The sequence below is a fragment of the Musca domestica genome, unplaced genomic scaffold, assembly GCF_030504385.1.
Source record: "Musca domestica strain aabys unplaced genomic scaffold, Musca_domestica.polishedcontigs.V.1.1 27, whole genome shotgun sequence".
Classification (NCBI taxonomy): Eukaryota; Metazoa; Arthropoda; class Insecta; order Diptera; family Muscidae; genus Musca; species Musca domestica.
This window is the reverse complement of record NW_026712286.1, coordinates 11,680,356-11,696,295: the sequence shown is the minus strand read 5'-3', so window position 1 is coordinate 11,696,295 and position 15,940 is coordinate 11,680,356. Positions and strand designations below refer to the sequence as shown.

Here is a 15,940-nt window from a genome sequence, read left to right as displayed (position 1 = left end):
CGTTTTCTTGCGTTATATGACGTAGATTAAGGTTTACAACCACTAAAAAGTACATTTTACATTTTTGTATAAAACTGTATACAAGTGTCAACAATTTTAAATAATTAAGAAAGAAATATGTATAAAACTGTATAAAACGTCAAAAATATGGGTGAAAATTACAAATCAATTTCAGGTAAATTGAGGTTTACAACCACAAAAAAGTACAACATACACCTTTGTATAAAATGTATAAAATTGTATAAAATGTAAAAACCAATATTATTGGGGTTGTTTTCATATCTAATGAGTTTTTTAGTGAAAATAACAAAAATTTGACAATGTCAAAAACGTATAAAACTGTATAAAATGCCGAAAATATGGGTGTAAATTATTGAATCTGCGTTTTCTTGGGTTATCTGACGTAGATTAAGGTTTACAACCACTAAAAAGTACATTTTACATTTTTGTATAAAATGTATAAAACTGCATATTATGTGAAAAAAAATCATTTTTTTGTGTTTTCTTCGCTTTTGATCAATTTTTCGGGCTTTCGTTTTCTTTTTGATATATTTTGTAAGTTAAAAACATGAAAATTGCAAATGTCAAATATGTATAAAACTGTATAAAATACCCAAAATATGGGTGTAAATTGCGGAAACAACGTTTTCTTAGATCTTTTCATGTAGACAGAGGTTTACAACCACAAAAAAGTACATTTTACAAAATTGTATAAAATGTATAAAATTGCATAAAATGTAAAAACCTATATTTTTGGAGTTTCTTTCATATTTGGTGAGTTTTTAAGTAAAAATAACAAAAAATTGACTATGTCAAAAATGTATAAAATTGTGTAAAATGTTTCTTTCATATTTGGTGAGTTTTTAAGTAAAAATAACAAAAAATTGACTATGTCAAAAATGTATAAAATTGTGTAAAATGTCTAAAACGCGGTGTAAATTATTGAAACCACGGTTTCTTGGGTCATTTCATGTAGATAGAGCTTTACAACCACAAAAAAGTACATTTCACATTTTTGTATAAAATGTATAAAACTGTATAAAATGTGAAAATATGGGTGTAAATTATTGAATCGGCGTTTTCTTGACTTATTTTATATATATAGAGGCTTAGAACCAGAAAATAATTACATTTTACACTTTTGTATTAAATGTATAAAACCGTATAAAATGTCGAAAACTCAATTTTCGGAGTTTCTTTCAATTTTTATACATTTTACAAGTTAAAAACATGAAAATTGCAAATGTCAAATATGTATAAAACTGTATAAAATACCCAAAATATGGGTGTAAATTACGGAATCAAAGTTTTCTAGGGTTATTTCAAGTAAATTGAGGTTTACAACCACTAAAAAGTACAATGTACTCTTTTGTATAAAATGTATAAAACTGTATAAAATGTAAAAACCTATATGTTTGAAGTTTCTTTCGTATCTAGCGAGCTTTTAGGTAAAATTATGAAAAATTTGACAATGTCAAAAACGTATAAAACTGTATAAAATGTCTAAAATGCAGGTGTAAATTACTGAAATTACGTGACATTGCGTTGTTTTGTGTTCTTGGAGGTTTACAACCACAAAAAAGTTCATGTTACACTTTTGTATAAAATGTATAAAACTGTATAAAACGTCGAAATCTCAATTTTTCCGAGTTTCTTTCAATTTTGATACATTTAGAAAGTTTATAACATAAAAATCGTAATTGTCAAAAATGTATTAAACTGTATAAAACGTCTAAAATGCCGGTGTAAATTATTGACACCACATTTTCATGGGATATTTTATGTAGATAGAGGTTTACAACTACTAAGAGTATATATTTACCCTGAAATTTTAACATTGTCAAAAACGTATAAAATCGTATAAAATGTCACAAAATGAGTATAAGTTACTAGAATGTTACATATATCGCCAAAGTTCATGTAGATCGAGGTTTACAACCACAAAAATGTGTAAAAACTAATATGTCGAAAAGGTATAAAACTGTATAAAATGTAAGGCATAAATCCTCCAAAAGGCATAAAACCATATCAAATGTCAGAAAATAGTTGCAATTCGTTGAAATTACATTTGTTACATTATATTTCGATATGTTCAGGCTCGCAACCACGAAAGGATTTATGTAAAATTTTTGTATAATATGTATAAAACTAGTTTGGAATGAAAATAATACAGTTTGTATATTAATATTGATTTTGTATTTTATGGCAAAGTTTAAGGTTTACAACTCTTGAAAAGAGTGATTGTCGCAAATGTAGCAAATGTACCATTTATGTATAAAATGTATAAAACCTCCATTGCTATTAAAAATACCTAGTTTTAAAACAAATTCTATTTCTTTGTAGTCAATCTTTCAATAGATGTTATTATTAGCTATTTTTGTCGAAAAATGTTAATGTCAAAAATGTCGCAAACCTGTATAAAATGTCAAAAAGGTCGTTTAATGGTTCCTTTTGTGTTATTTTACTCAGATATGGTGAAAATGACGATAACCAGCCTAAAACCAAAAATATGGTGCAATTTCGTTAATGTCAAAAATGTCGCAAACCTGTATAAAATGTCAAAAAGGCCATTTAATGTTTCCGTATGTGTTATTTCACTTAGATATACTGAAAATGATGATAACCGGCCCAAAACCAAAAAATGGTGCAATTTCGTTAATGTCAAAAATGTCGCAAACCTGTATAAAACGTCGAAAAGGTCGGTTTATGGTTTCTTATGTGTTATTTAACTAAAATATAGTTAAAATTGTGATCTTCAACTTACAGCCAAAGTATTTGGCGCAATTTCGTTAATGTCAAAAATGTCGCAAACCTGTATAAAATGTCAAAAAGACCGATTTTTGGTCCCATTTGTGTTATGACACTTAGATATACTGAAAACTGTGATGTCTTGTCTAAAACCAAAGTATATGGTGTAATGCCGTCAATGTCAAAAATGTCGTAAATCGGTATAAAATGTCAAAAAGGCCGGTTTATGGTTTCGTTTTAGTTAATTAACTAAAATATAGTTAAAATTATGATCTCCAGTTTAAAGCCAAAGCATATGGTGCAATTTCGTTAATGTCAAAAATGTCGCAAACATGTATAATATGTCAAAAAGCCTAATTAATGGTTTCTTTCGTATCGTTTTCTTAAGATATCATGAAAACTATGATATATTTTTGAAAACCTAAGCGTATGGCGTAATTTAGTTAGTGTCAAAAATGTCGTAAACCTGTATAAAATGTCAAAAAGACTGAATGTAGGTCTCTTTTGAGTTATTTTACTAAGATATAGTAAAAATAATGTTTTTTGTCAAAAACCACAGCATATGGTGTAATTTCGTTCATGTCAAAAATGTCGCAAACTTGTATAATATGTCAAAATATTCGATTTATTGTTTCCTTTAAGTTATTTTACTTCGATACCGACAAATTTACGAAGTTTAGTCTAAACTAAAAGTATATAGTGCAATTTCGTTAATGTCAAAAATGTCGCAAACCTGTATAATATGTAAAAAACGTTGATTTTTTGGGACCTTTTAAGTTATTTTACTCAGAAAAGGTAAAAATTATGATGTCTTTCTTAAAACTAAGGTACATAGTGCAAAGTGGTGAATGTCAAAAATGTCGTAAACCTGTATAAAATGTTAAAAAGTCAAAGTTAAATTTTTAAATCATTTGGATTTAATTTGATAATAAATGATAAAAATAATGCTTTTAATATAAAAATAGAGTTATGTAGCGCAATGTCGTAAATGTCAAAAACATGTAAAAAAGGTATAAATTGTCAAAAACTCTTCAACAGATTTTTAGGTTATTTTATATTTCTGCATCACAAATACGATTGTCTATCTAATTCTCCCATCCGCAGTTGCCATTATTTTTTCCTCTTTCACCCCTTTTATTCGTACCCCAAGTAGAAAAAGGAATCCCAAAACAAACGAAGTAATTTAGATAAATCTTTTATAAGCTTTCTTTTGCAAAGTGTAATTTAATATCTCTATTATATTCCGAAAAAATGTATTGGAGTTGCGATAACAAAAAATAAATATCCTTGCAGGTTATTTAAAATTCCAAAAAAAGGGAGAGAGAAACAAAACAAAAAATCGACAACATAAATTGCATTGCAGTTTGGGTGTGAGAGGTCCAATCAATAAATCTTTGTCAGCTCTTGGGGCCATTCTCAAGATGGATGATGAAAAAATAGGTAAATTTAAGGGGAAGGGGAGAGACTCATTGTCAAAGGTTGACTAAAGATCAATTAGGTGGAGTTCGAACAGAGACAATTTGTTATTCAATATTTTCTCCTTTTTTGGTTTAAAATAAAAAGGGGAAGGGGGACAATTCGTATCTATAGAACTTGTTTAATAGTCAAAGGCGAGGGGAAAATATTTTTTTTAAAAAATCCACGTCTTAAAAAATCCATGTCCTTGAAAAAATATTTTTTAAAAAATCCGCGCCTTATGATTGTTTGAAAAAATATTTTTAAAAAAATCCACGCCTTATGGTAATTTGAAAAATATTTTTAAAAAAATCCACGACTTATGGTAATTTGAAAAATATTTTTTAAAAAAATCCACCTAATTTAAATCTATGAAAAAATGTTTTTTAAAAAAATCCACGCCTTTAAGTTCTTTGAAAAAATATTTTTTAAAAAATCCACGTCTTATGGTTCTTTGAAAAAATATTTTTTAAAACAAACCACGTCTTATGGTTCTTTGAAAAAATATTTTTTCAAAAAATCCACGTCTTATGGTTGTTTGAAAAAATATTTTTTCAAAAAATCCACGCCTTATGGTTGTTTGAAAAAATATTTTTAAAAAAATCCAAGTCTTATGGTTGTTTGAAAAAACAATTTTTTAAAAAATCCACGTCTTATGGATGTTTGAAAAAATATTTTTTTTAAATCCACGCCTTGTGGTTGTTTGAAAAAATATTTTTTCAATATTTTTTTAAAAAATCCACGTCTTATGGTTGTTTGAAAAAAATATTTTTTTAAAAAATCCACGTCTTATGGTTGTTTAAAAAAATATATTTAAAAAAAACACGTCTTATAGTTCTTTGAAAAAATATTTTTTAAAAAATCCAAGTCTCGTGGCGATTCGAAAAAAAAATATTTTTTAAAAAATCCTCGTCTCATGGTTGTTTGAAAAAATATTTTTTTTAAAAAATCCACGTCGTATGGTTGTTTGAAAAAAATATTTTTTAAAAAATCCACGTCTTAAGGTTCTTTGAAAAAATATTTTTTTAACAAATCCACGTCTAATGGTTCTTTAAAAAAATATTTTTTAAAAAAATTCACTTTATTTAAATCTTTGAAAAATTTTTTTTTTTTTTTTTTAATTCAGGCAACAAAGTTTGCCTTAATTAAGTCTTTGTAATCCTTGGAATGCCTTTAATCTCTTTAATCTTTTAATTACGTAAGCTTATATTTATTAATTAAATTATATTTTTCTTAATGCCATTATCCTGCCATAACCTCACATTAAATCGCATTTGAACACCTTGACAAAACTATTTAAAATATGAGTGTGTGTGTGGGTGCTTGTATTAAGTGATGCCTCACTCAATCCTATCAACTCAACTACCGTGTCACTTTAATGGCATTCCTCCTACCCACCCACACATTGACAAAATTTTCCTTTAATCATACCAAGGCCAAGCCCCACTCACCCACACACTTTAAGACATATCCCTCTCAAATCGTCTTAAGGCCACAAAATTATGATTTTTTCTAGGCTTAAAATTCCTGGAATTCGGGAAAGAAGTTTTAATGACACTTGTGTTCATTTGTGAAGAAGAATTATGTCCTCCCTCTCTCTCTTTCTCTCTCAGCTAAGGTCCTGTCCATGAAACTGAAGTGTGTGAGGAGGCGGTGGGTGTGTGCCATTATTGTCCAAAATCAATCACTTTTGGCGGCGATTTTAATAATAATTTCCCCCAACAACTCCTTGCCCTCCCCCTAACCCTCTTTGTATAATTCTTCGGAACACATTACAAGTGACAGCTGTCAATAAAGTCCTTTCGCAATTAGAGCAAAATTCCATTTAATTAAAAATCATTATTTCAAGATTTGTCTTCTATGCCATTGTTGTTGTTGTTATTGTCTCCAAAACAATTCTAGGGAAATTACAACAACAACAATGGCAATACAATCAAATGAGAATAATGTAATCAATTGTGAAGAAATTTAATGAAAATGAAGGCGATAAAATACGCCACCGAATAATGAAAGGCGCTGCGAAAGCTGACGCCACAATTGAATGCCATCCATTAGGAACAATAATGGGAGATACGATATAGGTGAGGAAAAAAGGTTTGGGAATAAAAACCTGGAACTATTTCAATTAGTATTTAAAAAAAATAATTTTCCAAAAAAACATGAAACGGGGATTTATAAAAACATGGATTATTGAAAAAAAAATATTTTTTCAAATAATTCACAACCGTGGATTTTTAAAAAATATTTTTTTAAAGAATTCACAAACGTGGATTTTTTAAAAAATATGTTTTCAAAGATACAAGAAACGTAGATTTTTTAAAAAAATATTTTTTCAAAGAACCATAAGACGTGGACTTTCTAAAAAAATTTTTTTCAAAGAATTCACAAGATGTGGATTTTTTAAAAATATTTTTTCAAAGAATTCACAAGACGTGGATTTTTTAAAAAATATTTTTTCAAAGAATTCACAAGACGTGGATTTTTTAAAAAATATTTTTTCAAAGAATTCACAAGACGTGGATTTTTAAAAAATATTTTTTCAAAGAATTCACAAGACGTGGATTTTTTAAAAAATATTTTTTCAAAGAATTCACAAGACGTGGATTTTTTAAAAATATTTTTCAAAGAATTCACAAGACGTGGATTTTTTTAAAAAATATTTTTTTCAAAGAACTACAAGACCTGGATTTTTTAAAAAATATTTTTTTCAAAGAACTACAAGACCTGGATTTTTTTAAAAAATATTTTTTCAAAGAATTCACAAGACGTGGATTTTTTTAAAAAATATTTTTTCAAAGAATTCACAAACGTGGATTTTTTAAAAAAAATATTTTTTCAAAGAACCACAAGACGTGGATTTTTTTAAAAAAATATTTTTTCAAAGAATTCACAAGACGTGGATTTTTAAAAAATATTTTTTCAAAGAATTCACAAGACGTGGATTTTTTTAAAAAATATTTTTTCAAAGAATTCACAAGACGTGGATTTTTTAAAAAATGCTTTTTTCAAAGAATTCACAAGACGTGGATTTTTTAAAAAATATTTTTTCAAAGAATTCACAAGACGTGGATTTTTTAAAAAATATTTTTTCAAAGAATAATTAGACGTGGATTTTTTAAAAAATATTTTTTTAAAGAATTCACAAACGTGGATTTTTAAAAAAATTTTTTTAAAGAATTCACAAACGTGGATTTTTAAAAATTTTTTTTAAAGAATTCACAAACGTGGATTTTTAAAAAATATTTTTATAAAGAATTCACAGACGTGGATTTTTAAAAAAATATTTTTTAAAGAAACCACAGACGTGGATTTTTAAAAAAATATTTTTTAAAGAAACCACAGACGTGGATTTTTAAAAAAATATTTTTTAAAGAAATCACAAACGTGGATTTTTAAAAAAATATTTTTTTAAAGAATTCACAAACGTGGATTTTTAAAAAATATTTTTTTAAAGAATTCACAAACGTGGATTTTTAAAAAAATATTTTTTTTAAAGAATTCACAAACGTGGATTTTTAAAAAATATTTTTTTAAAGAATTCACAAACGTGGATTTTTAAAAAAATATTTTTTTAAAGAATTCACAAACGTGGATTTTTAAAAAATATTTTTTTAAAGAATTCACAAATTCTGAATTCAAGAATTCACAAAAAATATTTTTTCAAAGAACCACAAGACGTGGATTTTTAAAAAAATATTTTTTTTAAAGAATTCACAAACGTGGATTTTTAAAAAAATATTTTTTTAAAGAATTCACAAACGTGGATTTTTAAAAAAATATTTTTTTAAAGAATTCACAAACGTGGATTTTTAAAAAAATATTTTTTTAAAGAATTCACAAATTCTGAATTCAAAGAATTCACAAAAAATATTTTTTCAAAGAACCACAAGACGTGGATTTTTTTAAAAAAATATTTTTTCAAAGAATTCACAAGACGTGGATTTTTAAAAATATTTTTTCAAAGAATTCACAAACGTGGATTTTTAAAAAAATATTTTTTTAAAGAATTCACAAACGTGGATTTTTAAAAAAATATTTTTTTAAAGAATTCACAAACGTGGATTTTTAAAAAAATATTTTTTTAAAGAATTCACAAACGTGGATTTTTAAAAAAATATTTTTTTAAAGAATTCACAAACGTGGATTTTTAAAAAAATATTTTTTTAAAGAATTCACAAACGTGGATTTTTAAAAAATATTTTTTCAAAGAATTCACAAGACGTGGATTTTTTTAAAAAATATTTTTTCAAAGAATTCACAAGACGTGGATTTTTTAAAAAATACTTTTTTCAAAGAATTCACAAGACGTGGATTTTTTAAAAATATTTTTTCAAAGAATTCACAAGACGTGGATTTTTTAAAAAATATTTTTTCAAAGAATAATTAGACGTGGATTTTTTAAAAAATATTTTTTCAAAGAATAGTAAGACGTGGATTTTTTAAAAAATATTTTTTCAAAGAATAATAAGACGTGGATTTTTTAAAAAATATTTTGTCAAAGAATCATAAGACGTGGATTTTTAAAAAATATTTTTTCAAAGAATAATTAGACGTGGATTTTTTAAAAAATATTTTGTCAAAGAATCTTAAGACGTGGATTTTTTAAAAAATATTTTTTCAAAGAATCTTAAGACGTGGATTTTTTATTCCCAAGATTTATTTTAAAAAATTGAAAATTTAAAAAAAACGGAAAAAATCCATTTTTAATTTTTTTTGTATTGCCATCCCAATACAGTGACCGTTGCCTGTGATTTCTATTTAATAAGTATGTGTGTGTGTAGATTTGAATGCGTTTCCATACTCACTTGTGCAACATAATAAAATAATTATTGATAAGACAACAATTTGCCACTTGTCAAAACGCGTTGACAGCCACATTGCTGAAGATGATGATGACGACGGGGAGGGGGGCATTGTTGAAGACATTCTCCTGAAGCGTTGTTGGCGTTGGCGCCCTTCTATACCATTTCCATATCCAGTTTTGGAACAACTCCAGCATGACTGCTGTGCTGATGGCGGTGATGTTGTTGTTATTATTGTTGTTGTTGTTGGTGGTGGGGAGGTGATGTTGCTGGGAGCTGGATAACAATTGCGGGCTATTGTTATTGTTTCTCCTGATGCTGATGCTGATGGCGATGACGATGATGTCGATAACGGTGTTGGCGGTAGGGTTGTTGACACATTACTCCAGTAACAGCTAGCTGATGATAATTTGAATGATTGTGCCACTGATGGTTGTCCTGCCTCGAAGGATATTCCTTTTATTGTTGTTGTTGTTGTCGTAGATGCTGATGATAATGAGTTGAGTTCAGAGAAGCTTTTAATATTGCGGTTAATGCTGCCATTGTTCAGCATAGAGCCGCTCATGGCAAAAGCAACAAAAAATCCACACGTCCTTTATCTATTGTCGTTGTTGTGGGTTAGAACAAAAGGACTTAAAAAATTACGTCTTTAGAGACATTAGAACAGAATTTTGTTTCTTTTTTCGAATTTCGTTTGCCTAGAAAGGCCTCATACGCGGGCGTCAACAATTTACATGGGAAGACAAACATCAACTAAAGGTTGGCTATTGTTTTTCCTTGCGGGTTTTCCTGCCGCACATATGTATGTAGGGCAAAAATTTTCCGGAAGTTAGTGTTTTGTTGTTGTGTTTTTTTCGTGTTTCCCTTCGAAGAGGGGGTGGGTTGGAGTGATATTTTCAACTACTCTCTGTTTGGCAATTCTGCTCTTAATCCCTTGGGCATTTGAACGTTATCTCCCAGCTCTCCTCGCGCTCTCTCTCTCTCTCTCCCTTTTCTTTTCACTCCGCAGCAAACCAAAAATTTCCACGAGGATTAGAACTAATTCTTATAAGATTTTGTTAATTTCACTCATTCTACATTCAATATCATTGCTCTTTTTATAAATCTCTCTCACACTCTCTCTTCTAATGAGAATCAAGTGATGAACTCCTGTTTCCTAATTTTTCAGTTATCTCAAATTGCCCACACTGGCTTCATAGACAAATGGCCTGCTTTCTCTCTTCACCATAAAAATACACGAGCGTGATATCAGGGATGGGCAAATGTAATCTCTGGAAAATAAGAAGAAAAAAACATAAAATTAATTACTATGTAGCAGAAAATAATTCATTTTTTATATAAAAATCAATATTGATTTAAAAAAAAATATTTTTCTAATAATTCAAACAACGTGGATTTTTAAAATATTTTTTTAAATAACTCAAACAACGTGGATTTTTTAAAAATTATTTTTTCAATAATTCAAACAACGTGGATTTTTTAAAAATTATTTTTTATTAAATCAGGCAACGTGGATTTTTTAAAAATTATTTTTTCATTAAATCTGGCAACGTGGATTTTTTAAAAATTATTTTTTCATTAAATCTGGCAACGTGGATTTTTAAAAAATTATTTTTTCAATGAGTTAAACAGCGTGGATTTTTTAAAAATTATTTTTTCAATAATTTAAACACCGTGGATTTTTTAAAAATTATTTTTTCAATAATTTAAGCAGCGTGGATTTTTTTTAAATTATTTTTTCAATAATTCAAACAACGTGGATTTTTTAAAAATTATTTTTTCATTAAATCTGGCAACGTGGATTTTTTAAAAATTATTTTTTCATTAAATCTGGCAACGTGGATTTTTTAAAAATTACTTTTTCAATAAGTTAAACAGCGTGGATTTTTTAAAATTATTTTTTCAATAATTTAAACAGCGTGAATTTTTTTAAATTATGTTTTCAATAATTCAAACAACGTGGATTTTTTAAAAATTATTTTTTTCATTAAATCAGTCAACGTGGATTTTTTAAAAATTATTTTTTCATTAAATCAATTAACGTGGATTTTTTAAAAATTATTTTTTCATTAAATCAGTCAACGTGGATTTTTTAAAAATTATTTTTTCATTAAATCAGTCAACGAGGATTTTTAAAAATTATTTTTTCAAATAATTCAACAAATGGATTTTTTAAAAATTATTTTTTCATTAAATCAGTCAACGTGGATTTTTTAAAATTATTTTTCAATAATTCAAACAACGTGGATTTTTAAAAATTATTTTTCGAATAAATCTGGTAGCGTGGGTTTTTAAAATTATTTTTTCATTAAATCAGTCAACGTGGATTTTTTAAAAATTTTTTCATTAAATCAGTCAAACGTGGATTTTTTAAAAATTATTTTTTTCATTAATTCAAACAACGTGATTGTTAAAAAAATTTTTTTTCATTAATCAATTAACGGGATTTTTTAAAAATTATTTTTTCATTAAATCAATTAACGTGGATTTTTTAAAATTATTTTTTTCATTTAACTTAATAACGTGGATTTTTAAAAATTATTTTTCTTAAATCATTAACGTGGATGTTTTAGAAAAATTATTTTTTCATTAAATCATATAACGTGGATTTTTTAAAAATTATTTTTTCATTAAATCAATTACGTGGATTTTTAAAAATTATTTTTTCATTAAATCAATTAACGTGGGATTTTTTAAAAATTATTTTTCATTAAATCAATTACGTGGATTTTTTAAAAATTATTTTTTCATTAAATCAATTAACGTGGATTTTTTAAAAATTATTTTTTCATTAAATCAATAACGTGGATTTTTTAAAAATTATTTTTTCATTAAATCAATTAACGTGGATTTTTAAAAATTATTTTTTCATTAAATCAATTAACGTGGATTTTTAAAAATTATTTTTTCATTAAATCAATTAACGTGGATTTTTAAAAATTATTTTTTCATTAAATCAAGTCAACGAGGATTTTTTAAAAAATTATTTTTTCAATAATTCAAACCAAAGTGGATTTTTTAAAAATTATTTTTTCATTAAAACAATTAACGTGGATTTTTAAAAAATATTTTTTCATTAAATCAATTAACGTGGATTTTTTAAAAATTAGTTTTTTCATTAAATCAGTCAATGTGGATTTTTTAAAAATTATGTTTTCATTAAATCAGTCAATGTGGATTTTTTAAAAATTATTTTTTCATTAAAATCAGTCAACGTGGATTTTTTAAAATTATTTTTCATTAAATCAGTCAACGTGGATTTTTAAAAATTATTTTTTCATTAAATCAATCAACGTGGATTTTTTAAAATTATTTTTTCAAAAAAATCAGTCAACGTGGATTTTTTAAAAATTATTTTTTCATTAAATCAATTAACGTGGATTTTTTAAAAATTATTTTTTCATTAAATCAATTAACGTGGATTTTTTAAAATTATTTTTTCATTAAATCAATTAACGTGGATTTTTTAAAATTATTTTTTCATTAAATCAATTAACGTGGATTTTTTAAAAATTATTTTTTCATTAAATCAATTAACGTGGATTTTTTAAAAATTATTTTTTCATTAAATCAATTAACGTGGATTTTTTAAAAATTATTTTTTCATTAAATCAATTAACGTGGATTTTTTAAAAATTATTTTTTCATAAATCAATTAACGTGGATTTTTTAACAATTATTTTTTCATTAAATCAATTAACGTGGATTTTTTAAAAATTATTTTTCATTAAATCAATTACGGGATTTTTAAAAATTATTTTTTCATTAAATCAATTAACGTGGGATTTTTTAAAAATTATTTTTTCATTAAATCAATTAACGTGGATTTTTTAAAAATTATTTTTTCATTAAATCATTAACGTGGATTTTTTAAAAATTATTGTTTCATTAAATCAATTAACGTGGATTTTTAAAAATTATTTTTTCACTTAAATCAGTCAACGCGGATTTTATAAATGATTTTTTCAATAATCAAACAAAGTGGATTTTTTAAAAATTATTTTTCATTAAAACAATAACGTGGATTTTTAAAAATATTTTTTCATAAATCAATTAACGTGGATTTTTTAAAATTAGTTTTTTCATTAAATCAGTCCATGTGGATTTTTAAAAATTATTTTTTCATTAAATCAGTCACGTGGATTTTTTAAAAAGTATTTTTTTTTTCAATTAAATCAATCAACGTGGATTTTTTAAAAATTATTTTTTCAAAAAAAATCAGTCAAACGTGGATTTTTTAAAAATTATTTTTTCATTAAATCATCAACGTGGATTTTTTAAAAATTATTTTTTCATTAAATCAATCAACGTGGATTTTTTAAAAATTATTTTTTCAAAAAAATCAGTCAACGTGGATTTTTAAAAATTATTTTTTCATTAATCAGTAAACTCGGATTTTTTAAAAATTATTTTTTCATTAAATCAATTAATGTGGATTTTTTAAAATTAGTTTTTCATTAAATCAGTCCAACGTGGAATTTTTAAAAATTATTTTTCATAAATCAATTAATGTGGATTTTTTAAAAATTATTTTTTCATTAAATCAGTCAACGTGTATTTTTTAAAAATTATTTTTTCATTAAATCAGTCAACGTGGATTTTTTAAAAATTATTTTTTCATTAAATCAGTCAACGAGGATTTTTTAAAAAATTATTTTTTCAATAATTCAAACAAAGTGGATTTTTTAAAAATTATTTTTTCATTAATCAGTCAACGTGGATTTTTTAAAAATTATTTTTCATTAAATCAGTCAACGTGGATTTTTTAAAAATTATTTTTTCATTAAATCAGTCACGTGGATTTTTTAAAAATTATTTTTTCAATAATTGAAACAACGTGGATTTTTTAAAAATTATTTTTTCATTAAACCAATTAACGTGGATTTTTTCAAAATTATTTTTTCATTAAATCAGTCACGTGGATTTTTTAAAAATTATTTTTTCATTAAATCAGTCAACGTGGATTTTTAAAAATTATTTTTTCATTAAATCAGTCATCGTGGATTTTTTAAAATTATTTTTTCATTAAATCAATTAACGCGGATTTTTAAAAATATTTTTTCATTAAATCAGTTAATGTGGATTTTTTAAAAATTATTTTTTCATTAAATCAGTCAACGTGGATTTTTTAAAAATTATTTTTTCATTAAATCTGGTAACGTGGATTTTTTAAAAATTATTTTTTCATTAAATCAGTCAACGTGGATTTTTTAAAAATTATTTTTTCATTAATCAATCAACGTGGATTTTTTAAAAATTATTTTTTCAAAAAAATCAGTCAACGTGGATTTTTTAAAAATTATTTTTTCATTAAATCAATCTACGTGGATTTTTTAAAAAATTATTTTTTCATTAAATCAATCAACGTGGATTTTTTTAAAAATTATTTTTTCAAAAAAATCAGTCAACGTGGATTTTTAAAAATTATTTTTTCATTAAATCAGTAAACTCGGATTTTTTAAAAATTATTTTTCATTAATCAATTAATGTGGATTTTTTAAAAATTATTTTTTCATTAAATCAGTCAACGTGGATTTTTAAAAATTATTTTTTCATTAAATCAATTAATGTGGATTTTAAAAATTATTTTTTCATTAAATCAGTCAACGTGTATTTTTTAAAAATTATTTTTCATTAATCAGTCAACGTGGATTTTTAAAAATTATTTTTTTCATTAAATCAGTCAACGAGGATTTTTTAAAAATTATTTTTCAATAATTCAAACAAAGTGGATTTTTTAAAAATTATTTTTTCATTAAATCAGTCAACGTGGATTTTTTAAAAATTATTTTTTCATTAAATCAGTCAACGTGGATTTTTTAAAAATTATTTTTTCATTAAATCAGTCAACGTGGATTTTTTAAAAATTATTTTTTCAATAATTGAAACAACGTGGATTTTTAAAAATTATTTTTCATTAAACCAATTAACTTGGATTTTTTCAAAATTATTTTTTCATTAAATCAGTCAACGTGGAATTTTTTAAAAATTATTTTTTTCATTAAATCAGTCAACGTGGATTTTTAAAAATTATTTTTTCATTAAATCAGTCATCGTGGATTTTTAAAAATTATTTTTTCATTAAATCAATTAACGCGGATTTTTTAAAAATTATTTTTTCATTAAATCAGTTAATGTGAATTTTTTAAAAATTATTTTTCATTAAATCAGTCACGTGGATTTTTTAAAAAATTATTTTTTCAATAATTGAAACAACGTGGATTTTTTAAAATTATTTTTCATTAAATCAATTAACGTGGATTTTTCAAAATTATTTTTTCATTAATCAGTCAACGTGGATTTTTAAAAATTATTTTTTATTCAATCAGTCAACGTGATTTTTTAAAAAATTATTTTTCATTAAATCAGTCATCGTGAAATTTTAAAAATTATTTTTTCATTACATCAATTAACGCGGATTTTTAAAAATTATTTTTCATTAATCATTATGTGGATTTTTTAAAAAATTATTTTTGTCATTAAATCAGTCAACGTGGATTTTTTAAAATTATTTTTTCATTAAATCTGGCAACGTGATTTTTAAAAAATTATTTTTCATTAAATCAGTCAACGTGGATTTTTTAAAAATTATTTTTTCATTCAAATCAGTCAACGTGGATTTTTAAAATTATTTGTTCATTAAATCAGTCAACGTGGATTTTTTAAAATGATTTTTTCATTAAATCAGTCAACGTGGATTTTTTAAAAATTATTTTTTCATTAAATCAGTCAACGTGGATTTTTTAAAATTATTTTTTCATTAAATCAGTCACGTGGATTTTTTAAAATTATTTTTTTCATTAAATCAGTCAACGTGGATTTTTTAAAAATTATTTTTTCATTAAATCAATAATCTTATCCGGAAATTGCATCAAATTGAAGAGAAAATGGCAAAATATAATTGAAAATCTGCAACAGCGGATGCTCGTCAAGAA

General features: G+C 24.3%; 1 protein-coding gene across 1 annotated transcript in view; it reads right to left on the bottom strand.

The window, feature by feature from the left end:
* Positions 1 to 9,570, bottom strand: part of LOC101892344 (uncharacterized) — a 66,273-nt gene extending 56,703 nt beyond the window's left edge. Inside the window, exon 1 of the mRNA XM_020037876.2 lies at positions 9,009 to 9,570. Within this exon, the coding sequence (XP_019893435.2) occupies positions 9,009 to 9,570 (562 nt within the window). The remainder of the gene's footprint in view (positions 1 to 9,008) is intronic.
* Positions 9,571 to 15,940: the final 6,370 nt, after the last annotated feature.